The 24,481-nt window shown below is 43.4% G+C and overlaps 1 protein-coding gene across 1 annotated transcript; it reads left to right on the plus strand.

Annotated features, from left to right (window-relative positions):
• The first annotated feature begins 287 nt into the window (after window positions 1-287).
• On the plus strand, window positions 288-24,202 carry ramp1 (receptor activity modifying protein 1). Its single transcript, XM_086052554.1, has 3 exons — window positions 288-759; window positions 14,942-15,077; window positions 22,739-24,202. The coding sequence occupies exons 1-3, from the start codon at window positions 699-701 to the stop codon at window positions 22,992-22,994; spliced, it is 453 nt and encodes a 150-aa protein (XP_085908680.1). The 5' UTR covers window positions 288-698; the 3' UTR covers window positions 22,995-24,202.
• Window positions 24,203-24,481: the final 279 nt, after the last annotated feature.

A 24,481-nucleotide genomic window follows, 5' to 3' on the forward strand; every position in this document is an offset into this window, starting at 1 on the left:
ACCCCTTCCTCTTCATTCAATATTTAATTACTACGCAACAGGGGAAAAAAAACTTCACACAGAATAAAGTGTACTGTTTTTTTTTTTTTTTAAGAGAGTACTGTCGACATTAAAGTGAGTGAGTTAAAGTGTTAAAGTGTTAGTGTGTTAAAGTGGACAGTTACAAGTTTTCGATGAGCCAATGGAAAGGTACCATAACGAATGCGCCGCCTCCCCCCAGCCCAGCTCGACCACCCCTCATTGCTCCTCAACCCGCCCCCACGGTGCAGTAATTGCTATGTTTGGGTCTCCCCCCAGTGTGCCGTCCTCGCGGAAGGACACGTTCACACTTTCACACAAACGGACGAGCGCTGTTGCCCGCCCAGCTGTGCTCCATTCGGGCTGCTTGGTCCCATGGCGCACCAAACGCCTTCCAACAGCGCGCACCGCGTGGAGCGTCCCCGAGGTGGAAGGTAGCACATGACGCCCCCCACCCCCATCGCCAACACACACATCACACACAACAATACACACATCACACACGCCTCCCCCGCTGCATGTGACTGTGCTGGGGCACCCGACGAAGACTTTTGCCAAGCTCTCAGCGACTGTGTTGGATCGGCACGCCACATGCGCGTCTTCATGGGCGTCCAGCAAAGCTCTTCTAAATAACTGTGTGTCCTGGGGGAGCTTTTGAAAAGGGGGGAGGGGGCGCCAGGATGGGAGCTCGGATCAGGGCAGCCCAGCAGAAAGCGGCGCTCCTGCAGTGCATCATTGTGGGTAAGTCGGCAACGCAACTCGAGGTCACTGCATGTGTGTCCGCCTGTGTGCCGTGACTGCAGTGAAACAACTTGAAAAGGCGTGCACAACTTTCGTTGCCACTCATTCAAATGCCAGGTTATGTGTTATTGTGGCATAGTTTGTGATGTTGTGTGTTTGCAATGCACTTGCGGTGTAGTTTGAAATCGTGTAGACAGTATTTGCTTAATTGGCTGTGTGCGAATTTCCACCATTGAAATATTTTATTTACGCCACTGACATGCCTAACTTCCATTGCCATTAACTCAATCATATTGTGACATATTTGATGACACCAAGTTACTGCATTGAATCGAATTTTATCTTGAAGTGTTTTTTTTTTAACCTAAACAAATGCATATTTGAGTTTGAATAGTTGTTTGTGTTTATTTTATTTTTGATCTTGCAATCAACTTGCATAGCAGGCGAGTTGCTCTAACAACTTTCCACATTCATAACTCCGCCGTTTTGGGTGGAAACTGCCTATAAGTCAGCTATCTTGATCTGTTAGATCTCCCAATAAATATTTATTGTTGGACATTGGCTAGTGAAGACACGTTCATACTTGGGTTTAGAGGAGCTGTGTTTGGGTTGACATTTACGCCAGTAATGTGTCTCCATTGGTCACAGTAAATAGACTTTGCCGCAGCTCAATTTCTTGAGCGGCCCACATGGTCTGTTCTGTAACAAGAATGCCAATTATGCAAGGTGCTGCGACTCCTGCATGCCTCCCCTTTGTTGCACAGGCTCCGTTTGTCTTCCATGTCCCCCAAATAGCATTTTTCCATTTTATTTCACAAAAAAAGCCGCAAATGATTTTTTTTTCCCCATTTCATTTCTTCCATCCTATTTCCAGAGTGATTTTATTCTCTCAGTCTTGCAGGCTTGTTTGGCAGGGAAACCAGGTCAAACATTCAAAGTCATGAGACATTATTTGGCATAGCAGAGGTACTGGTACTGGTACTTTCTTTCATGTACTGTGGGTCAAAGTTGAAAAGAAAGTCCTGAAGTAATTTGAGTAAGTGCTTTTGTGTATGTTTCGTTTTTTTCTGTCCATTTTTGCTAGCACTTGTCCTCGTCAAGTGAGCTGGAGCATATCCCAGCTGAGTTGGGTAGCAAGAGGCCTCAAGCTGTTTCTTGCCACTCCCAGCTAACGCTTACTGTCAACTGAACATAATACAAACAGTTACACTTTGTGTATTTCCAACAACCACATAGCTTAGCCTTTTAGTCTACTCGTTTAATGCTAATGCTAATTAGCGTCTATGTTGTGGCGCTCTAAACCTTTAAGCATCGGTCTGAGCACAGAAAGACATGCAACATATTGACAAAGACAATGTAAGTGCTCACAGTCATGTATTCTTGATCCTCTGAGAAGAATGACAAATATTAGCACCGTAATGAACTGTCTGCCGTTCTTTATTTAATTTTGTGTAATTATTTCATCACTGTATTTTTTTTTCTTAGTGATATTTTTCTGTGTCCGACGATTTTTGTACATTCACACGCAATGTGATTTCTGGAAGTCACAAATAGAGGTCACAGTTCAAATAAGTCCTCCTAGAGATTTCATCAGTTTGCCTTCAAACTGTAGGTGCTTAAGCTAAAGATGTTCAAGATATCCATTAAAAGCACAGCTTTTTATTTCACCCCACTTTGTTGCCGTGGCGACATGTTGTTTGCCCACCCCAAAAATTCAGAGTTCTGAGTAACATAGTCTTTCAACACATGCCAGGAAGACAAATACTGTTACTTTTCCATGTAACAAAGCTCGAGAGAATTCGTCAGCAAATTTGCGAGCGTGCGATCAATTTCATCTGCAAAACAGCCAGCGAATACCACTCATATCAGCGATCGGCCGCAGTCCTAAACCATACCTCACTTTCCCCTCCAGTAATGGAGGAGCTGCTTTTCACTCCTCAGACTGCAAATCTGTCCAATTTTAACCTATCAAAACGGAGAGATTATTAATGCTTCTCATCATCTCCTTACGCAGCCCTTGATCTCATGGAGAACATGAGCTGTAGATAAGTTATCACTTCAAGTCATCTTTGGGGCAAAAAAACTGGTCGAGCATGAAAATCGCCTTCGTGATGCCCGATCATCAACACGGAGGAGAATCGCCTCGGAGCTGCTTTTACGTTGGCCCCCTGCCTCCTGGTGGCGCGCCGTTAATCTGTTTTATGATTGCTTGTGTGTCAATGGCGACAATTTGTGTATAGTAGTGTACACGGGTGCGCGTGTGTGTGTGTGTATACGTGTGATGATCGCTGCTTTTCATGGACAAGCCTGAGCGGCTAATGAGCGGCGTGTTGAGGCGCTGCTGTTTAGTGGAGCATGTGAGCGTGCATGTGTGCGACTCTCTATGTGCGCAGATGAGAGTCGGCTTTCTATGTAGGCATCTAAAGTGTAATGGTCGCACTTTGGCAGGGCACGTTTGAAATGACCGTATGCGACAGAGTACATTTCCCCACATGCGCTGCTCGTACACATAAAAAAACACGTGTTAGTTATCTGTCGGCACATTCGTACAAAAAAGACTCCCAAGTTGTATTGAATCTAATCTTCATTTAAAGAGATTCATTTTTTTCTCTTTTTTTTTTGCACATCTGAATGTGCAACTTGAAAGCCAGGGAACGATATTTTCCGCTGTGGCTATTTATCTCGAAGCACGTCTTCATAACATATATGGTAAACAATAACAATGCATAACAATAAAAAAAAAATCTATAGATAAATAATATACAAAAAATATATACGCAGTAATAATAAATGTATATTTTTTAAAAAGTCTACACACCCCTGTTCAAATTACCTACGACCCCTTATGACTTGCACATATGTGACGAACTAAGTACTTCAATCTGTCTGTCGAATGTATTTTCTGGTATCTAAAAACACGTTTGCGCTCTTCTGCATGAGCACAGTCATCTCCGCTAGCTCCCGGATGGTCTCAAATTGATCTTTGCCGTGATGGGAATCGGCCTTGCCAGTCAACTGGAACGTCTGAGAAAAACCTTCAACAATGTCAAAAGCAAGCAACGGGAACTGCTGAGTCATCAAATTGTAATCTGAACACGTGAGGGAAATTTGACACTTGATCGCTGCTTTGGGGGCAGTGGTGCGAGGATCAAGAACACAACTGAGATGAGAGAACAGCTCGGCGGCAGAATATAATAGAGCCACGTACAAAGCGACGTGGGGACAGGGAGCACGCTTGAGTTGATGCTTGCTTGGTACTTTGAGCCGCACTTTCTCTATAGGCGCCATCAGCGAGCGCCGTCTTGTATTCTGCAGCCGTAACAGCATGCTAATTTTCGTTTGAAGATGGAGGCGGGATTAATTTGCCTCTCACCATGTTCCGTTCCTTTACTCCTGCTGCCTGGATTTTCAATTCAATTACACTGCCCGGTGTTGAAAGTATGCCGATGTTATTACTGGGCCTCATCACCAAATCATAATGCCGTACTGAAATAACAACGCTCGCTCGCTCCTTTTTGGTGTGTGTTTTTGTTCCCGTGCCTTGCAAAACTTGCTGTCAGACTTTTTACCTCACAGCCGAGAGGCAGACGGTTCAAATCATCTTGTGAGGCATTTGCAGGTTCTCCACAATCGCAATCTAAAAACGTGAACGTTAGCTTGGCTGAAGACTCTAAATTGTCAATCGCGGAGAATGTGAGCATGTCAAAATGTCACCCGATGAAATAATGATCTTGTCTCAATGGACTTGCAAAGTGACTTTGTGTAAAAAGAGTTTCACTTTAAACTATTGTTCGGTTGAAGGAATGGATGGATGGACACAGAGGTTAATAATTGTGTCTTCTGCCATCTAGTGGAAGAGCATGTAAGTGTTCTACCTGTCACCGTACATTGCTGACATAGATAGATAAGCAGGTACATGAAACAATACGCGGCAGTAAGTTAAACGTGAGGACAAAATGACATTTTCTCCTTTTTAAAAAAAAATCTGAAACCAAAATGCTGTAAACATCCCCGAGTCCCGACGACTGGGTCAACCCAAAATGTGACGTGGCCTTTCCTCGGCAACTTTGTGTCACTGCCGCAACAGCCCAACTGGCTTACGAGCATTCTCAATAGGATTAGAAAAGCAACCACTTGGCGGCTTACACACACACATTATGCTCTCACTTCGTAAAAACATTTGCGGATTAAACCTCAAAAGTCTCCACTGACGGCAAACAAATGGCAAATACAACAACTGTGAGTGAAGGCTTTCAAAGGGTGATAGCGCAGTTTCCTTTGCGGCAGCCAATACTCGAATAAATTGCTAATTCTTCCACACTGGTACACTTGCATTAGGCAGACTTTCTGAGGAGACGTGCATTCGCACACACACATTTCGAAACATTTCGCAGGTGTCTTAACAAAGGTCGATGACATATTGTGAAAATACACAAGCGATCAAGAATTCTGACTCACTTAAAGACGTCCAATTGTAATGGAGGAAGTCAGAATTGATGCGGTGTCCTATTGTTCTGAACCACTACTTAAAATGTGTCAGGTTGGCAGAAAGCAGTAATTGAATTTTTAGCTTAAAATGAAATCTAGCATAGCCACACATGCTTCACTTGCATCACGTCTCCCTCGTCTTCTTTCTTAAAAGCAACGCCAGGACCTTCCGTTGTTACGGTGACAAATTCGTGCTACGAAGCGACAGCCGACTTTACACCCAAAACATGCAGGAAAAGGCAGCAGGCTACTTCTCATTCGGTCGCTTAGCAACTGGCGCTAATTGCGGCTAAGCTAATACATGCCACTGACAAAAACATTTTCTTGGTTATTTCTTTCACACCTGATGTGTGGGCAGACACTCCCGAGACCAACCACGTAGATACGAGCAATTAAAAAGTACATTTTCCATACTATGCCCCCTTTAAAAGTGTGAACCGAATGATGTGAAAATACAATACATACATTGCGGTATTGTCAGGAACAAAAATAACCACCGGCTGTTTAAAATTCTTCACCACAGGGCTAAAATAACGAACTCTTCAGTTTTGGGGGCCGGTGAGGCAGTGCAGTGACATTTTGGGTGCAGCTAATTGACTTCCATCCAGAAAATTGAATTTCTCTAATCCCAGCACATGGTGGCCAAAACAACCTCATTTCAATGATTTCATGTCAAGTTCCAGATTTCACAACGAAACTAGTCCACGTGTTTGAATCAAATTTGCAAAACTCATTGTGTTGCACCCTGTTTTTTTGTTTTTTTTTCCTCACATACACAGAATTGCTGGGAGTGTTGTTTATTGCTTATCTTGCTGCCAATGTGCCCAAAATAATGGGACACTTCAGTCCTCAGGTAGTCAGCCATTCATGGCCTGCCTGTGGACAGCATCGTTGTCTTGTAGACTTTTTTTTTTTCCAAATCCGTCTTGAAGTTGCACAGCCGTGACCCGATCCTGCTGTAAAACTGAGAACGAGGCACAAAAGTCTCTCCAATTGCTTTTCGCGGGCATGCATTGTGGTTATTTTGGGAGTATCACAAGGCGGCAGGTCTCCATGAAGACATGAGCGAATACATTACATGCGTGCATGTGGACAGCTGATAAGAAAGGTCATTTAATCCCGCTCTAAATCATCCCATCGTCTTCCAATCCCACGTCAGGGGTTCACTCGCTCGCTCCGCCCCGACCTCAAGCAAACTTTTACACCTCAAATTTTACACAATTTCTCCTCAAGCTCAAGATTGCAATAAAAGGACAAAAAGTACTTCCATTCTCTCAGTTTAAAAATAGAAATGGGCGTCGCCTGTTTTGATTTCAAGAAGTAAAATCCGGTAAAGGGGATGAAATGAATCTTCCGGTTCTTTATATCGTCGCTGTCCTGTGAACAACACTTATGTCAATTTTTGGTCGATTTTTGTATTTTTACGTGAACGGTGCTTCCGCGTTAAAGACATCGCATTAACGTGAAAATTAAAGACATTTCCAAAATTGGACATACGTGTTTTTCACAGGACAGCGACGATATAAGAAGGGTTTTATTGATCAATTACTACAGAAACATAAAATAAATGAGGGCTTGTTACAAAGGAACAGTATAAATGCATAATAAAGAATAATAAGAACGGGAAAACGGAACGGTGTAGCGGTTGTTATCAAAAAGCAGTTCAAATGGAAAGTAATGGAAATATTCTTCCAGCGTACGATTTGGAATGTAACGTCGGTGTGACCACTTCTTGGCGAACGTGGAACGTAAAAGATTTGCTGGCTGGCCCTTTTTTCACGTCGCCTTCTCATTAGGTTTGCGTTTTCCCGTCAGCACTGTTACTTGTGTGGACCAATTGGCTCCCTCCAGCCACTCGTGTCTTTCCAGGTGTGGCTCGTTGTGTCGTCGGTTGGCTCGTATTCAATTCTCTGGTTTCTTTCAGTCTTTAGTGAATTCGTTGTTGATGTTGCTGTCGTGTGTTGTTGTTAGTCAGGTTAACCAAGTCGTGTTGTGTTTCTTGTACTTTTGAGTCTATTTCCAGAGTTTCTTTCTTACTTTGAAGCTTCCTTAGGACGTGCATATTTTTTTTTGATGTAGTGTTTTGGTCATTTCACATGCAAACATTTGTTGTGAAATCCTCCTGCTTCCCTGCACTTGTGCCCTCGACTTTTACTGGCACATTCCAGCCACTGTGACACTCAGTCCTCTTTCCAAAGCTCACATTGCGAGATTCCTCTTGAGTCTGAAACCATCGATTGACGCTCTCACTCGCTGTCCTTGTAAAACCATCTATAAAACATGCCCTGAGTGCATCCTTCTCATTGTCCAAAAAAATAATCGATCCCTTTTAAAAGAGCCCTGGTCATCCTAGACTCTGCTCAAGCAATTTTGTTGCCTTCAACACTTGAAATGTTTTTCTTTTTTTTTTTCTCCGGTGGCGCAGATGTCACGGTTGCTTGTGTTTTTTCCGAACAGTGTAAAATGCGAGTGGCAGTTGAGACGAAACCTAAAGCCGAGTGGAGCGAGAATAGGCATTGGGCCTGTTTCTGTGTGTGGAATTTTTGAAATATTCATGAAAGTCCGAATATTCTGACAGTTGCAACAAGAGCACGTTTGCCCGTTTGTGGTCGTCCCCCTTTGCACCACTTCCTCCCCAAGTCAAAACTTCCTCTTTGCTCTCAAATGGAGATTGCGTTCATCATTACATTTCAGATCAAAAGTGCATTTTGTCAATGTAATGACAAATATTAGGACAAATGTTTGTTTTTATCCTTTAAAAAAAAGTCCTATTCACAAGGTACACACTTACCAATAATAGGGCCCAAATTGAACATTTTTACTCCCTCCTGAACAAAGCCAGGCAAAGTCTGATTATCGGATGTCTCTGGAAAGCCGTTGTAAATAATACAAAATATGCACGTGAGATGCAGATGTCTTTTTTTGTCCGCTCGTTGCTATCCGCACGCTCTACACTGTGGTATCTGTAACTTTGAATGCGTGTGGCCTGGTGAGTGACACGTGTGCCGCTGTAACATAGGTAACCTACCTTCCTCTTCTCATGCTGCCTCTCACAGGTCAGTCTTGGTACTACAACAGGTGTCTGGTTTGGGGTAGGAGACACACGATTGTCGATGGGAGACGTGTTAATGCGTGCCGTGTGCCGTTTTGGTCATCTCAAGTACACAACAAACGTTGGTAAAAATGTAAAAAAAAAATGTAAAAAATGAGTCATCCCGCGCTCCTATTGTTGGGTGCCTTTTCATCACCACTAATTGCTTGCTATTACCTTGGAGTGCCGACAGCCCTGCCGGCTTTAATGACCACCTGGTGATGGATGGGATCAACTTGACACATACACAAAACACACACCGTCGGCGCGCGTTTTAGTGCGAGCAGGTTCGGGCGAGCCAGGCTGCGTCACTGAAGTGTGCACTCGTTTGGGCCGTCAAACGTGAATTATTGGAGGCGATAAAGACACGTACATGAAAGTTTAGCACAGAACGCCCGGAATTTAATTTCAAGAGCACTCCGGCTTCTTCCCACATTCTAAAAGCATGCATGTCAGGTTCACTGAAGACTCGAAATTGTCTGCGTCTTGCCCAAAGTCAGCCGGGATGGGCTCCGGCTCGCCTGCAAACCGAATCATGAGGACAGAAAAAGGATGCGTGGGTGAAATTTTGAATACCGTCCTGTTAAGCATTTTTGTTTTTTTCCTCAAAAAGCAAAGTAACTGGAGATTATCTGATGATAAACTACAACACGTCGACACAAGTGCGGCGCGTTGCTTGACATCAGTCTGGGTGTGAGTAAAATACAAATTGGGTTTGACCTCCAATTAAAATCTCGTTGTGACGTTTTTGTCAAACATCGGGACCTCTTTGTCAACTGCATTCTTTGCGCATTCGTTAAGTCTCTGAAAAAAAATTGTGAAGTGTAAGGACAACAAACAAAAAAAGGCGTTTTCACTCACAGAGGCGGCACTTCACCTTCCCCCATTCATTCTATGGGGCTAATGGGCCATTGTTGTCATGACGACCCGGCGGTGGCGATCAGGTGCTGCCACTATGCAAGTCAATCATCCCCGTAGAGAAAGGCGAGCTCTTTGTCATTCTCATTGTTTATGGGGAGCAAACTTACTGTAAGTCGTGAGCGTGGTTCTCCTCTGCGTTCACGTTGACAGGAGAGTGTTAATGTGATATTTTACGACTTGATGTCAATGTGAGGCATTGATAATGGTTCCCGTCTCTCCCAGCAGCCTGAAACCTCTTGACAGCATGTTGCCTTCTCTCGTAGCGTAGCGCAGCGCCACTACAGTCGACGTCAGTCTTATTTATAGGCCTTGCTGTAATACTTGAATTATGTAATCGCACGAAAAAAAAAAAAAAAAAAAATAGAAAAAGCAACACGACACGAATCTCCACATTTCGCCGCTTCTTTTAGGCAAGCGCTTTCCGTTCCATGTCACAGGCTGTTTGTTTGTGTCAAATCATCTTAACTCAGTCCATCTTAACGTGGATTTATTCATGCATGCTCGCATCATCGCATTTGCAGCGTGTTTTGGTACCCGCGATGCGCCAGAGCCACACTGTTTTTTTATTTTTCATCTGCTCTTGGCATAAAATAGTCCCAACTAGGTCATAAATGGCTTTCACGGCCTCGCTCGGTCACGGCGTATAATTGCCAGTGTAAAAATAGACGCGTGAATGCGCCAGGGTTCATTCACAACTTTCGTACACCACAGCCTGTAAAAACGAAAAGTTGGGATAAAACAAGCTTGTAAATATAGTAGGGCTGTCAAAATTAAAGCATTAACTATGGAGATTAATTTAAGTTTCACAACACACTAAAAAAATTAACTCAGTTAACTCCGTTTTATTTACTTCCCTCTGCTCACCGTGCAGCCAAACTTAGAGGAGAGTCACTGTCGCAAAGACGGACTTTTACGTAGTTTTACTTTAAAAAGTTGCTTGACGGCTCAAGGGAGAAATCCAAAATAATTTGCGCACTTTGCAACGCCAAATTCAAATACCATATTAGTTGTACGTCTTTGGTGTATCGTTCAACTGTTGTATTTTACAGGAAAAGAATCACGTTCAAGGATCAAAGAAAGCTATTAGAACAGTCTTTGAATCGAAATACACTTTTATTTTTTCCCGCATTAATTCCAAGATTATACTCAAGTAAATATCGTTTGCAAGCCTCGTAAAAAATTGTAGTTGAAAAATACGATTGATCGCGGTCAATTATGGAAAAATTTGCGATGAATTAGTTAAAAAAAAATGTAATCGCTTGACAGCACTAAAATATAGTGACAGATGTGTACTTGCACTCCTGTTAAATGTTGGTGAGGGATGATGAATAGTGTACAATCGAATGGTCAAAACTCAATGCAGCCATGCTTTGTTTAGCTTTGTTTGCGCTTCAGGCAGTTTCAGACGTTTTGTGGAAGTGGCTTGAAAGTGGCTCTGGAATTCCACCCCGCACAACCTCCGAGTCATGGGTGGCAAAATCCGCTGTGGGTGCTTTTATTATGTAGATGAGCTGAATCAGGAAGACACTTTTTCAGGAATATGCAAACAAAAGGTTTACTCGGTTGTTAACGTTTACTGCAAACGGGCGGGCTTGCTAGTTGTACACAAGCCATTAAACGTGATTAAAAAACATTTGTATGCTATCATTACAGGTCAGGAAAGAAAAAAAAAAAAAAAGCTCCTGCCATTGTTTGTCCAACACGCCATACGTCGTCTGACACCCTTTGAGACGAAAAGAGACAAGCGGCAGGCAAAAGTTTCTGTCTTTGTGTTTGTGATGTGCTGCTTCCAGCCGTGCATTCATTAGCACGAAATCACAGCCAAGCAAATGTTGCGCGGGAGCGATAACGCCTGCGTCTGTTGTTGGCCAAATGGACAGTCAGAAAGCCACACGGTCTTTTTCCACTCAAGTCTGCTTCTTATCTAACGCGGTGAGCCCAACACGCGCCGCCTGCATGACAAACGACCTGCTAGCAGCCGTTTGCAAGGCCAGATACTGCGGCTAATTAGCCGCTTAATTGCTGCCCGTTAAACAGCGCCACCAATGGCACTTTGGACCGAGGAGGTGCCGGCCGGCGAACGCAATCCTGACCCAGCTTTCATTGCTGTCGTTTATTCTTACCATTCACGTCATTTATGACGGTTAAATATGAGGACACGGATATTTAAATATAATATGGCAAGTCTTATGTGATGTTAGCAATGTTTAAAATACCATTTTTTTGCCCTTACATGGGTAAGGGCGTAATAATTGTGGTTGTATTCAGAATTGAACTAAAAACCGTGTGCAGCTAACCCCCGCGTATTTGCGTTTCGCTATTCTCCAAATCCCTCATTTGCATTTCAGCATTTGCATTCAGATTACGCAACATTCTGCCAAAGCCAAATTGGCGTCAAGGAAGCGCGTTGCAAGTGATACTTCCCATCTGCGATAAGATATTTGTATGTTGTGCGATCTAGTCAAAACAATAAACAATTTTACTGATCTGTTAGCTTCCTAGCATAATCACCCAAGTCATGTTTGACCACTTTGGAAAAACAACAAATCCAAAAAGTAGCAACAATCCAGTTGCTTTGATTCAACATATGACCTGGATGACTGAGAACACAATTTTCAGCAAGCACATTGGTAGTTCTTATACATTTTAACAATAACTTTAAAATGACTTTAGCATTTCCGATTACTGCGCTAAATTTAAATACATCTAGTTTTTTCCCCATCTTGATATATCTTAGGACAGTTCATACAGAGCAGAAAACGTACGCAAATCGATCCGTTTTTCGGCAAAGTTTTCACAGGGGAACAAACGTGAATGGATGAATTTTGGAGGCCTGAGAGTTTAACAGGCTAAATTGTTCATTTTGACATTTCTTTGAAGAAAATCAGTCCTTGATCCCGCTCTCCACTTAACAATGTCAACAGTTCAGAGAAGTTATTATGAAGTCCGCCCCCTGGGTCTCCACTGTCTTATTAGATATCAGCGGAGGTATGTGCGCGCGTGTGTGCGTGTGTGTGTGTGTGTGTGTGTGTGCGTGAGTGTGTGAGCGTGTGATTGACAGCTGCGGAGTTCCAAGTGAAATAGGACAGCGCACTCTCCGTCGCCTTCTCCTCTCCTCTAATCCGTCCGACGTATGCACGGCTCGGCTCGTGGAAACGGGAAACCGTGTCTGCCTCGCTCGGCTCATTTGACTGCAGTCAACCTTCTGACCTGACTTAAGTTGACTTTGGCCCGTCACATAATAATTAGCCTGTGCAAGGGATGCTTTCTTTTTCTTTTTCAGCCATATCAAAACGAGACCCTGCTCATGCAGACCGGAGAAAATGACAAGAAAATGAGGCATTAAGCATATTTGGCCATATAGAAAGACAATATAGCAATACTCGCAGGTATATGGTCTGCGATTTTCATTATTTAAAAAAAAAAACAACAAAAAAAAAAAACACATTCATAATCTTCCTTTTTTTTTTTTGGAACGTATTAATGGCATTTTCATTCAGTTCAATTTGGGAAGATGATTTGCGATCTGAATGGGTTGTGTGAATTTAACTTGCATCTCGAGGCACCACTTTCCAATTTTGGATCCGAATGCAACACCAGAAAGGAAAACCTAACAGAACTAAAATGTAGATACGTACTCATTTTAAGACAGAGAATTGTTGAAAGCGGGTTAACATTGGCATTGGATTATTGTGCTAAAATGTTTTTGCGAATGGTTAATGGACAATTTATACTGATCCGTTGTGGTGTGTTTGCATTTTCATCCAGAGCAAAATGAGAAAATAAGTCGAGGAGTCGAGTGAACACTGGTTGGAGGTGTGAACAATCACATTGAGAGGGTTTGTGACCTGGCTGTGACGTTTATTTCTTCATATTAAACATAACCATAATATTCCCCCGGATTACAATCAAATGTAGCCGATTGCGTTTGAATGGCCCGCGGAACAGAAGAGACAATTATTTTGTTCTTTTCCTTTCCCTGAGAACTCACTCGAGGTACATTTAAATTCAAGTCGATTTTATTTGCTGCAAACACTCAATTTAGCAGTTTGGAGAAAATCATCATCCTTGCGGCTCCTGGGCTTTGAAGTCCCTCAGAACTCATTTAGGATTTTAGTTTCATTTTCAATTGTTGTTGCTTTTCCTCCGCTGGGCCCAGTCGTCAGCCGTTCGAAGCCAAGGGGCGGGGCTAGGGCTTTGGGACAAAGCAAAGGCTGCTCAACGTTGCTGACTACTTGTCAAAAAAGCAATTGTGGTGTTGCTCGAGACTTGTGAAGACTCCAAGACTCCGCCCCCAGAGCCCGAAACGTTCACCTGGCTGCGTCCGGACTGCAAATGAATGGCGCATGCTCATAGGCAGCACTTTGTGATTTAACAGCACCCATAAAGGCTGGATTGTATTTTCTGTTGTGGAAGCAGCACTTCATCCAAAAGCCGCTAAATGACTTTGTCAATTAGTCAAGTGGATCTTTGCATTTGGCACAAAAACAATGTAATTATCTCTGCTCTATGCTCTGCCGATGACTCAAGGACATACCGGTGATCAAAAGCTAACGCTGACAACAATGTGTGCTAATCTTTGCTCTGCTTACCTTCTCACTGTGACTTGATTGTCAGAAAAAATGAAAATTGGCCTGAAAGCACACTGACTTGCCATTACTTAAACCGCCTTTATTCAAACCAATAGTGCCATCTCGAGGAGTCCAAAAGTACAACTGGTTCATGAAGCAAATTTGAAGCTTCATTTTCCCGTCACTAATAACGCTTCCATTTAGTCCCGCGACATTTAACAGTGGTTTGGAAATTAAGAACCGTCCGCTCGGTGACTCATTTTTGGAAATGGGCAGCTAACAAAAGATTTCAGAGACTCAAAATATTTGTATATAAAAAGTCAATCATCCATAACACGTCGACCTTTTTAAGTCAGAGCAATATTTCAATTCATGCCAATCAGAACTTTTTCACGATACAAATTGGATGTCCGGAGGGATGTTTCAGAATAGGAACCAAATATTTTTCTTCACCAAACACTCGTCAGGGCCGACCGAGTTGATCCAGGAAATGACTGTGTGGGTTTTAAACTATGCATAAACCTGTGCAAGTGTACAAAGTGGAAGGGGGACGGTGGCGACAACAACACATTTGCATTCTCATCGATGCGCTCCCACTGAAAAACTGTTTAAAAGTCAAAGTAGGTGGGCGTTGTGTTGCTATATTGAATAATAACAGCAGAGGCGGTCAAATGCAAGTGAGATGAAAAGTCAGGAATTGAGATTTCCTGTTTGATGAATCATCACTTATCAAAACGACGTCAGCGAGAGCGGAAATAGCAGCGCTTTATTTGTCTATGTATATCTGGCGGTTTATTTATTCTTGGCGCGGGAAAAAAAAAATAAAAAATGGATCTGATTATCTGACACTAGAAGACCCGTGACCAACAGCGAATGCCATGACTCATCAGGCTAAAACTGCCATATTGCCATTGCGATTTCCTCTAAAGCTTAAAAATTGCCGAGAAATACAACCTCACCGTCGCATGCAGGGTACGATGAACTCTCGGGGGAAGCGCTTCACTCTTAGACTGTTACGTAAAAGCCATTTGACAAGAAGAGATCGTTTTTGTGAGATTGTTCCCCCCCCCCCCTTTAATGCCATGGTCTGTTTTTGATTTTGTGCCAACAGTGACTCAGTGTGTGTGGGCACTGGGCTGCGGACCCCATTACGAATACGCCATTGAGGAGTTCTGCTTGGCCAAATTCAGACTGGACATGCAAGAGCTGGATCAGGGACACTGGTGCAGCTGGGAGGACACAGTCGAGTGAGTTCCGCAAACGCAACATTTACATGTAAACAAACACAACCGTCGCGCTCATTATTTGCACGGGGCTTCCTCTTTTCTTCACCGCGTGGGCGTAGCGTAGCCACGGTGGCTGACTGCATATGAAAGTCTGACTGGATCTGCCAAACGCTACGTCCCAGCTTTAATGACCGGATCAACTCCAATGGGTTACGCAATATGCCGAAAAACACGTCATAGGCCAACAAATGACAATATGCAATCGATCAAAATGGTAAATGGCGTGCACTTATATACAGGGGCGGGCATATTACTACATTTTTCCGCTCCGGCATTCGTCATCCAGCCGGGGTACCCGCACGTCATTCACCAGTCCGTCTTTTTTTCGAGCCGAACCAACCTGCGAAATTCGCTACTCGATTCGATTCGCCACCGATTCGTACTCTGACCTAGTTCCAGTAATACGAGTTTAAAAAGTTCAAATTGTATTAAGCCCGGACCACTTTGGTTGTGTCAGGTGTGCTTAAAATAACCGGCTACAGAACCTCCTCTGTGGTTCAAGATGTTTATCCCACTGTGCTCCAAGCAAACGTGCTTAAAGGTCAGCGTCAGGAGGGAATCTGTCTTTAAATAATTGATACTCCCCCGCCTGCCTCCCAGAATGACCATGACATGATCAAGTTAGGCTTGCGGTCTTTTATTTTAATTTTTTTCTTTTTTTTTTGAAGATAGCTTTTGCTACTTGACTCATGTGGGTTCATCCATAGTGCAGACACACATTGGAAATGTCAAGCGTGCTGTAGATTCACTTGAGTTCACGTGTTGGTTCAAAAAGCACTCTTATACGAGAGCAAGGGGAACACTGAGTGGCCCCTTCATTCATTTTCTTAGCCCCCCCAAAAAAGAAATTATTTACTGGTATTTTTTTACAAATCATTAAAAATGAAAAATCACTTATTTGAAAACATATCAATTGAATTGGAGTGTCCGCCGACGCGCGTTGACCCAGCCGCGTCAACCTATGGAAATATTTTCCTTTTTAGTTTAAAATAGCTTACTTTTAGTACCACGATTCTGTACCTTAACCTGGCCAACAGTAGAACTCTGTTTTTCTTTTTTCCTTTTAGTTCCATAAATCCATCTGCGTTGTTGTGCTAGCTTCTTCCTAGCTAGCGCTAAGCTAGCTGGGGAGTTTGTCTCCCTTCGACGCAGACACGCACGCCCTCACACACACACACACACATACACTGCCTTCGTTTGTTGCTATGGTGACGTACCCTGCTTTACAAGACATCGTATTTTGCCACATTGTGACTCCGTGTGTGCGTGAATCAAGCTGTCTGTCAGTTTGAAACTTGAGCGTCACGTGCGTCATTCAGGTCGTTTAGTCGGGCAGCCCTTGTGTGTATTGTAAAAAGATATCAGGGACGGGGGGCCAATCGTCACCTTCTCATTTTGGGAGCACAAACCTATTCACAAAAACAGATTGATGAGTAATAACAAAATCTAATCAGGGATAATGAAGCGATCAAATCTCAAATACACATTGGCAGAAAAGGTCAAGCTGACTTAATCAGGATGGTCGATCGAAACCTGAGGGAAATCTTACGCGTGCGTGTGTGTGTGTGTGTGTGTGTGTGTGCATGTGCACATGTTGAAACCAAAGGCGAGCAAGTCCCTTATCTGTGTTCTCCACTTTCTGTCCTCAGTTGCCACTGATAAGGTCGAGAAATCCAGGGATTTAAAGACTACTTTCACCTCAACTGCGGCACCCACATAAATTAGTTCGATCGAATAGCTGGTAGGAATTTATGAGCGCCGGCTCCTCAGTGTCAGTCAGATAGAATTTTTTAGTCACGAATGAAACTTTAAATCTCACTCATATTGATTCAGAAGACTGATGGATTTTTTTTTTTTTTTTTTTTTTAGTATACGCATGAGGAACAAATTGACGAACACTCCGTTATACACACAACGGGCTCAAGCTATTGACTTCTACAATTTCCAGATTTCTTTCTAAAAAAAAAAACCCCCGTCAAAACCAAATGTACTGTTCTGCCTCAACTCTTTTGTTTTCCCACCGGAAAGACACCAAAGATCAGACATTGGGATGTAAAACTACTCTGCCTATATGGTCATATTTTCCTTATTTTTAACAATTCTTTCTTTTGTGCCCATACATTCCTTCTCTACATCTACTCTGGTGCTCTGCGGCTGGTTGTATCCATGATTCACAGCATTGTGCGCATTCCCTTCACTTCCCAGAGTGCACCCACATTCTCTTTCACTGTACGGGTGTCGTACATTGCGCAAGGCTTCTTTTGTTTCACGTTAAAAGAGAATCGAATAAGAGCTGACGTCTCCACCGACAAAGTCAAAACGCTTTGTCCTTCCCCTTCTTCCTCTCGGGACACACCGCAGTTCTCCTCTCACCGCTGAGGACTTGACTTATAATGACACCCCCCCCCCCACCCCCCAACACTCACACAGTAGCGCCCCCTGGGAAGGTGTGAGGCAGGCAGTTTATTATTGAATCCAATATTACCCCTGCAAAGTTTGGGGGGAAAAAAGTATCCCGACTGATACATAATCCTCACGGAGTGGGTGTGTTTATTGTTATTCCGATGAATGAATTACCTTTTGTTGCGACTGCCCTTCAACATGCCTGAAAGTTCACCAGTTTTGGCAAGCACCTGTATTTTAGGGATCTCGAACATGACCCACTAAAATTCGCTAAGTCGCCCCGCTGGAAAGTTAGGAAAAAGAAAAAAAAAAAAAAAACAGCCCCGGACACCAGTTTCACCGATCGTCACGAAATTGAGGAGACATCTTGATTATAACAGGACGCACCAAAATGCTTGAAGGATCGATTGACCGAAGTTTAACAGGAAGTTGGCCATTTTTGGAAGGCCTTTCTGTTCTGATCGACGCGACGACAAGGCCGTGTGCTTTTGGAACTTGGTCCGTGACGGCTTCAGACTGCGGAAGGTGGCCTGGTGACGCCACTGGGAAATTGTTTCCGTCCGAATCAGTCAGTCATTTTCACATCGCGGCACGTTAGCATGAATGGAAAGCTGGAGCGACGCTCATCATCAGGTGGGGGATGCAAATTCCCCAGTCGGAGTTTGTCAAAATGGCCGCCACGAGTAAACAGCCAACGGGTCTGAACCTGCTTTACTGGACACCGCATTTTGGCATCTACTGTTTAATTTCTAATCAGCAAAATGTACATTGCGACACTGAGTTCTTTTTTTCTTACTGTCGCTACATTGTAATACGTGCATCTTATTTTTCTCCTCCTGCCTGATATGGAAACCACATCAAAGGTCGGTCGGGGTAGCAGCTCAGTGGGTCAGAACAGTCTCTCTCTGAATGAAATTTCGACTTCCTCTGCGGACAAAAACGATTTGGAGATATCGATGCTAGTTTGTAGTCTGTGGTGCAGCGCATGCATACAGCAGAGTTAAAATTGTATTTTCCTTCTGGGAGTGAGGACTGGTCCACACATGAGGCTTTTTCAAATCTTGGAAGATTTTTTTGGGGGGATCTGTGACAGACCCGGCACATAAAGATAAAAAATCAGGCATTTAACGGTTCAGTTTTGCTCGTGTTATGTCGATGGCAGAAGAAGTCCTCCGAAGATGAAATCTGACAGGATCCCACAAGAACAGAAACGTCCTGATGTGGCAAAGTCGTCGGGAAAAGAAAATATTTTTTGGCGTCTGGGGTACTCGCTTTTATACCAAAAATGGCAACGGGTAGGCCATGTTTTGTTTTATTTGCCGCCGCTTCCCGTTTCATCAATCGGGGCGCTTCTTTGCCTTGCTACATTCCGTCATGTCACGGTCCATCGAGTCAAATGACTTGAGTGGTCTGCTTTCCCCACACCCATGAAAGATTTTTGGTCGGGAATAATGAAAGCGATTAACATTTAAGATGGTTGGCCCCCAAACATGTTGGAGCCCAAAGAAAAAATCTTATTGGACACTCTCATAAGACTTTAATATAGTCGGGCATTTGATGTCCTCGGTGGGGCAAAATCGGGACAAAAATGGCTTTGGGATTAGCGAAGCAAATTCAAATGAAACGGCTCACATTATTATTACAGCTCGTTTAATGAGCACGCAAGGCAAAATGTTTGAATGAATTTTTTCATCCTACTGAGCACTTGATTGACTTTCATTTTCTCTGCAGTCCGCCCAACAGAATTGTTCTTTCACAGCCTGCGTCTGTCTGTAGTTAATGACGATTATCCAGTTGGAGCTGAAATAATGACTAAACGAACTAAGTCGTGCAAATGAAGAAAAAGTGATGGAAGTTGTGCGGCTAACGAAGCCTGCGGATGAAATATCGCTCCGGCCCGACGCAGTTTTCCTTTCCCGACGGTTTATGTCATGTTTCCAAATGCTATTCGATGACCTCTGATGCTGCCTTTGTTTGGAACACTTCACACTCTCATCACTTCCTTCAATTCCGTTTCAATGAAATGCGGCTATTTCATCATGATGAAAGTCTCCAAAAAAAACAAAACAAACAGTCAGACGCATTACAGATGCAATTGAAGGTTTACCGATTGGTGCAACCATACGGAAAACCTCCTTCCAATAGAAATTCCATTTTAAAACAGTCCGAGCCAAACGATTGTCATGATTCGTGTTATTGTCAACTTTGTTTTGATTCGATTTTTTAAAGTTTTTTTTCCTGTTTTGCCGGCGTCCTGTCTACTCGTTAGGCTTGCGTTTCCACCTGATCTCGCCTGGCCAAGCTTCCTCCTGCCACTCATGTCCTGTCCCAGGTGTGCCTCGTTGTCTCGTCACTTTGCTTGTATTTAGTTCCCTGCTTCCGCTCGCTCTTGTCAGTTCGTTGTTGCTGTCGTGTGTCACGTTTCTCTCGGCAGATTATGTTGTCTTTTGTTGTGAGCTTTTCCCCGTGTTACTTTGTTTCTTGCTTTTTTTTTGGCGACTTTGCTACTAATTTGCTTCCATGACATACCTTGTTTGCCTTTTTTTTTTTTGTTTTGGAAAATAAATACTGTTTTTAAAAAGATACTTTTACAGTCCTCGCTTCTACTGTTTAAAGAATATATTCCTTTGAGTGTTGTGATATTTGTTTGAAAAAGTTCCAACCTCGGTTTGATTTTGAACTGATATCTGGAGTTTTGTTTAGTTTGCTCAGTCTGGTTCATCTGTGTAATCAGTTGCCTTGTTTGGCTTTGAGCCTTCCTTGCTTCATTGTCGTCGAGACGAGTTTGACGTGTGACATGATCGGCTTTTGAGTATGCTTGCATTGATCCGTCTGCCAAGCGTCGCTTTATTGACGCCCATCTTCCTTGCCCGTGTGAAAATCACATTTTCAGATAAACATGAGATATTATCCACAATAAAATTAGTTCCAGAAAAAGCGTCTCATTCAATATGCTCGCAGATGAGACGCTGACAGTTCTGTTCAAGTGCAGAAGACATTCCATGAAATCACGTCTGGAGGCTAATAGTTCCACTTTATGATTAATCCTAATTGCAGCTGTATTTGTTCCTCTCGGCCTTGTCTCTGTTTTTTTTTTTCTTTCTTTTTGATATATACTCCCGGCTCAAGGTACAAAAATAGCTCAATATCTTACCCTTACGAGTTTTGTTTTTTTTTCCCTCCATTGTTTGAGGCTATTTTGTTCAGTCATCCGTTGGAGCCTGCCAGCCTTCTGTAATTTGAAAAAGTCTTTTGGCTCACGTTGGATTGTGTGCAAAAGCGAGGCAAAATTGTGCACTCGGTAGTGTGGAAAGCGCGGGGGAAAAAGTGTCTTTTCAATTCTGTGACGCGCTCCAATTAAGCGTCCCATTAGACATCAAGTTGGAAATGGATTAGGGGCGCTTTTTACAGCTCCAACGACTTGATAACATCAAGTAGTGTGCAGCATTTCGCGCTCTATGAGAACGTACGAGTTGCTGGATTCGGATTCAGAGATATGGATGGAAGCTTGTTTTTTGCTCCCATTTTTCGTGAGTTGAACTCAAAAGTTTTTTTTCAAAACTTCCACAAAAGGGGGGTAATGCAGAGGATGATGCAAGTGGCCCCTCCTCATTTGACGTCCGGAAACTGAGGCGAGCCGTCGCTTTCCTTTTCAGCCGTGAAAGCCACTTGAATTTGGAGTTCCATAATCCTTCCGCTCACGCCCTACGATTACGTATCAATTGTTCAGTCCGACGCTTCAGTGGGAGACTCGAAATGAGAATGCAGCCGACGTCTGGAGCGGTTGGCCACCTCATTGTCTCAACACAAAAGAAAGCTCCGACTCGCCATTACTGACGGATTAAGTTGAAACAACAATATGGCAATTTACCAGCTTGCCTGTTCAAAAATAAATCGGGCCTCGTATGAAGCTGATGCCAAGACTGTTCGGTTGGAGGGAGAGGAAAGATCTTGCAATGTATATTTTCGTGTGTCTCCGCATTCACAGTTCTCAAATGGGTTGAATGCGTCTAATTCATCGCGCTGTTAATGGGCCGCTGTGGACGGGGAGCAATTGCTACGTCGTTGGCATGACAAATGTGATTTTATATGCTATTGATCGATTTTGACACTCAATGTCCAAGTTGTTTTCTTCATAAAATAAAAAAATGACAAAAAATAAATAAAGTTGAAAAAAAAAACAATGATTGAAATTAAAAAAAAAAAAACATTGAATTAAATTAAGGTGCAATTAAAATTAAATAAATACATTAAAGACTTCTCAAATTTAACAAAATTTGTCACGGTGGAATGCAATTACAATATTTACGTGACAGAAACGAGGGAAATTGAATCAAAATGCAAAAGGTAAACAAATACATACAAAATAAAATGCTAATAAAATAAAGGTTGTTCATTAAAGTTTGCAAAAATTGGGGTGAGCAAAATGTTAATAAATGCAACTGAAAAGGAATGAATGAGTAAGATAGAAATAGAATACAGAGTGTTTATCAAATGTAACAAAATCTATGTGATAAAGATAAATGACTACATGAAAAATAAACAAATACATCAGGCACACATTGTTCCTCTAATGTGACCAAATGACCAATAAAACAATGACCTTTGGAATAAGTTGAGTGTTTGTTTCTAGTGTTGTGTTCTCGACCCTTTCCTCAATATTCCTCATCAGGCGCAAAGGAAAGGGCTTAATGGCGCTAAGGAAGTCGTACGTTGGAACAATGCTGACATCCTGGCCAGCGCCGCCCGCCCGCCCATACGTGCCAGTGGGGGGGAATGTCAACCCACGTCGGGCACCGACCGGCACCGGGGACTTTCTTCCCTCCTCCGCTGACACAATTTGATTATGCCCGTCAGGTCGTCCAGAAAATGAACGAGCCGTTCCAGACTCCCCCCGCTGCTCCGGTGCATTGTCGCCAATTAGCGTGTCCACAATAGCAATTTGCGGGACGTCTGAAAATATCCGCCTGTCCCCGACAACCTTTAGCAACGAGCAAAACACGGAGCAATCAAAAGAGAGTTCAGCATTTGGCTCGTTATTTGCCGTTGGGTGCTTTTCAGAAAAAAAAAAAGAAAAAAAAAAGTTCTTCAAAACAGAAAGGGGGGAAAAAAATGCCCGAATGGCTTCTTCTGACGGTTTGTGAAAAGAATAAATGGTCGTCATGACGTGGCGCTAACGTCGCGACTGACGCGTCTCCCCCGTGTTGTCACCGTTGCAGACTGTACGGCGAGCTGACAAACTGCACCTACCTGGTGGCGCTCAAGATGGACTGCTTCTGGCCCAACCTGCTGGTGGACGACTTCTTCATCCGCGTGCACAAGACCTACTTCCACAATTGCTCGCTGTCGGGACGGCTGCTCAGGGACCCGCCCAACCGCATCCTGGGCCCCTTCATCGCCATGCCCATTCTGGTCACCCTGCTCATGACCGCGCTGGTGGTGTGGAGGAGCAAGCGCAGCGAGGGCATCGTGTAGTGGGGCGCATCGACGCACCTCCACTACGCCGGAAGCTTGGACACGGGACAATTCTCGGGTGGACGATGAGCGGCCGCGAGAATCCAGCAGCTATTTATATGACCTTGAAAGCATTTGTACAGCTGACAGTCACTCCAGTCGGAAGCAGCGCCGGTCTTTCCCGATGACCGTTTCCCAACTTTTATTGAGCCGAGGCGCATGGCGTCGTCGCCCGGCGGAATCCTCGTACCTCCCAAAGTCATCACTTTTCAGCGGGGGCCAAAAAATCGGCATCAAAGATCTTGGGAAATTGCGAACCTGTTCCAAATTTTCCGTTTGCCACCAAGTTTGCCACTGCAAAATAGTTCCCGGATAAGCTAACAGTTCAGTTCACTTCGTCTCATCTATTTCTTCGATTTCTTCTTCTATGGTCCCGTAGCACCATGCTGCCTCCCACAGGTCAGTCTTGGTGCTACAACATGCATCCGGTTTGGTGGAGATTTGGTTGTGTGTGTGTGTGTGTGTGCTTTAGCTAGCTCACATTTTCAAAATGGGCTAAAATGGTCAAACGGCGTTATGTGCGTCCAGCACTTCATTTTTTTTCCCCAGATATTCTTCTCAAACTGCAACACCAGCAGGCGCACTAACAATGTCTCTTTTCAGAGCAAAGCAGGCAGGCCAGTGTGGGATTTAACAATTGAAAAATGTTCTCCCGTTATCTTTGTTTGTACTACTTGGACAGTCATCCTCTGGCTAAATACAAAAGTACAAAAACGTAATTACAGTTTTGGAAATGTTGGATGAATTCAAAGCAGAAAGCGCAATCAGACCACCAAAAGATTTGGAGCAACAGATCAAGTCGCCCAACTCTGCTAACCGCTGCCAATGCCCAAAGCGAAGCTTTTATATCGCAGACCTGAGCTTTGTATTGATTTATGATCTGCCAGCGTGGTGCGCGAACGCTTTCCTCATTGATATTTCTGAATGCCCTCTTTCCTCTTAAGGGAGCTTGAGCCGTAACCTGCCCGTCAGGAAAAAACACACACAACACACCCACTCCTCCCCAACATGCTCCCACTTTGTACTTTGGGCCAAAAGCTCTCGCAGAACAGAAGGCGGGCGGCATTCGCAATAGAAAGAACGTCTGTTTATTTTTATTTGAATGATTGGAAATGTACCATGTGATCAGAAAGAAAACCTTTAATAAAATGTCTTCTTGTGTATCAGGACTGGACGTTTTGTTTTGTTTTGTTTCGTACACAAAAGTATGTCGGGTGTTATCTGCTACTGCGCCGATTACGGTACATTTTTTTTCTCCCCCAATCATGACAAGTACGCACACAAAAATAAAAGAAATAACCAGTGGATTCCTCTTGAAAGTCTTTATTGGTTCCTATTAAAAAGTGGCTCTGAATACTTCCCACATTACACCCCCCCCAAAAAAAAAAGTGTGTCGCAATGTAGGATTGTACATCCATCCAGGATCCTTTTTTTTTTTCTGGTTATAA

This window comes from Filicampus tigris, chromosome 14, assembly GCF_054856515.1.
Source record: "Filicampus tigris isolate MCC_2025a chromosome 14, RoL_Ftig_1.0, whole genome shotgun sequence".
Lineage (NCBI taxonomy): Eukaryota > Metazoa > Chordata > Actinopteri > Syngnathiformes > Syngnathidae > Filicampus > Filicampus tigris.